The sequence below is a fragment of the Nannospalax galili genome, unplaced genomic scaffold (assembly GCF_000622305.1).
Source record: "Nannospalax galili isolate Female #2095 unplaced genomic scaffold, S.galili_v1.0 scaffold188, whole genome shotgun sequence".
Lineage (NCBI taxonomy): Eukaryota > Metazoa > Chordata > Mammalia > Rodentia > Spalacidae > Nannospalax > Nannospalax galili.
Window position 1 is genome coordinate 4,464,457 of NW_008360325.1, and position 2,485 is coordinate 4,466,941.

Sequence of the window (2,485 nt, forward strand, 5' to 3'; positions counted from 1 at the left end):
AGCCCCTTTTAATTTTATGTGTATGAGTGTATTGCCTGCATGTATGTGAGTGCACCCATGTCCTGCAATGCCATGGAGGTCAGAAGAGGGTTTTGGATTCCCCTGGAACTGGAGTTAAGGACAGTTCGTAGCCACCATGTGGGTGCTGGGAATTGAACCCTGGTCCTCTGCAAGAGCAGTCAGTGCTCTTAACCGCTGAGCCATCTCTCCAGCTGTTAGCAGGTTTTTTATTCAAGGGTCCAGGATGACTACAAATTCCTAATTCTATCTAGTCAGGCCATCATTCCAAGGTCCTTCCTAAAGCTATAAATAAGTTGTGGGCACAGCAGATTCAACTGTAAGTACAAACAAACATTTTTATCTTTATCAAAAATGAAAGACCCAACTTGAAGACTTTAACTTACAGTATGTAAAGAATGCTTCCAAGCAGATGTCTCCTAAAGCTAATTGTTCAGATAACCTGGTCACTTAGATATGTAGTGAGGACAGAAAGCTAACTGTGAATGAGGCCTGCAGAGTCAACATGAACAGAAAGCTCCGCACAGGCAGCTTTCCTCCCAGCCTATGCTCCAGAGCTGGCCTCCTCTGGTTAAGGCTAGCTCACCTGTGTCAGGGCGACCCCAGTTTGAGGACTCACCACTTGACGTCGTCATTGTGGCCCGCATAATGTCTCTGCAGCTGCTCTTCCACGTTATACAGCACCACCACAGATGCGATGAAGTACACCGTCTCCCCCGTCGGGAGCAAGTACAGGTTATTACGACAGTCTCGCCCCCGGTACCCATAGCTTTGTGTGTGTCAAGATAAAAGACAGTTTCTTTTGAGAATGGATAAGTCATTGGCCTTATTCAGCACGTAATACAATACATTAGGACTATTCCTATCAGTTTCACTGACTTAAGGAACTCTAAACTGAAAACACTCTGCCCAGAAAACACCTAGATGTCTGTAGTAAAGTTGCAATGGTCAGAGATATAATACAAAGGCATTTTCTTACAGTGTTGGGGACTAAACCCAGAGCCATGGGCATGTTAGGCAAGGGATCTACCACTGAGCTACATCTCCAGCTCTTGGGCTCTTAAGCTAGGCCTTCACTGTGTAGCCTAGGCTGGTCTCAAACTCAGGATCTTCCTGCCTCAGCCTCCTTTATACTAGGACTACAGGCATGTACCTCCATGTTTGCTGTGAACACATATTTTTCACAACCACAAAGCTGTTGTGATGGCTAATCCTGGGTGTCAACTTGACTGGATCTGGAATTAACTGAAATGAGAGATATCTTCTTGATTGGATCATCTGAAGCTGGAAGACACACCCTAAATGTGGGTGTTACCTTCTGATGGCAGCCCGTATAAAAGGCCATGACAGAGGAGAACGCCTGGCTTCTTGCTACTTACATTCTCTCTCACTGGTGAGTCATCTTGCTGGTGTAGACTGAAGACTAGCTGATCTTTTGGAATTCGTCAGACCTTCAGTGCCAGATTGGGACTACTGAGACATTCAGGCTTGTGGACTGAGCGACTATGGATTCTCAGCCTCTCCAGTGTGGTGCAGCCATTGTTGGACTACTTGGACTCTATCCTGTGAGCTAAGCTGATAAATCTCTAGACATATATATTCATTCTACTGGCTCTGTTTCTTTGGAGAAATCCTGACTAATACAGCTGTGTTTTATTTTCAGAACACTATTGAGTCAGTTACGAATCTTTCTTTTTTTAGTCTTTTTGAGACAGGGTCTCCCTGTAGTCCCAGCTGTCCTGGAACTCACTATGTAGACCAGGCTAGCCTAGAACTCACAGAGATCTGCCTGCCTCTGCCTCCCGAGTGCTGGGATTAAAGGTGTGCACCACCACACCCGGCAAGTCAGTTACGAATCTTTTGTTATAATTAATAAACTAAATCTTTCAATGAAAAATTACTCTTTAAAAACATGGTAAGAGGGGCTGGAGAAATGACTCAATGGTTACAAATACTTGCTGTTTTTCCAGAGGACCTAAGTTCGATTTCTAGCACCCACAGGGCAGCTAATAACCATCAGTAACTCCAGTTTGAGGGGATCGGACACCCTCTTCTGGCCTCTGCAAGCACTGTACGACATGGGTGCAACTTACATACATGCAGGCAAAACACTTATACACATAAAATAAAAATAATTAATTAAAAAAAGATTGGTAAGGGGCACGTGCCAATCAATAATAATCACTTCAGTGGATTTTATTTCTACTTCTAATGGTTCAGGAGGGAGGTTCACACTGAAGAGACTCTGAACTCAGAAGCAATGGAAGAAGTGGCCAAAAAGCAAAGTGGTCAAGGTAATGTTAATGGGCGACAAGACAGACATGAAATAAGGTGTCTCGGGCTTTGTTGTGACAGACAGAAACCCTTGACTTAGGATTCAAATCAATAGGAAGCCCACCATGATTTGTTTTAACTTAAATAACCAAAATAACCTCAGGTTGTATCAATTATCTGAGATACCAGAATT

The 2,485-nt window shown here is 43.8% G+C and overlaps 1 protein-coding gene across 3 annotated transcripts in view; it reads right to left on the reverse strand.

Moving 5' to 3' along the window:
- Window positions 1-2,485, reverse strand: part of Eml1 (EMAP like 1) — a 188,418-nt gene that overhangs the window by 26,404 nt on the left and 159,529 nt on the right. For all 3 annotated transcript variants that reach the window (XM_017796225.2, XM_017796224.2, XM_008825631.3), the window contains one exon: window positions 638-787. In XM_017796225.2, coding sequence (XP_017651714.1) covers window positions 638-787 — 150 coding nt within the window. The remainder of the gene's footprint in view (window positions 1-637; window positions 788-2,485) is intronic.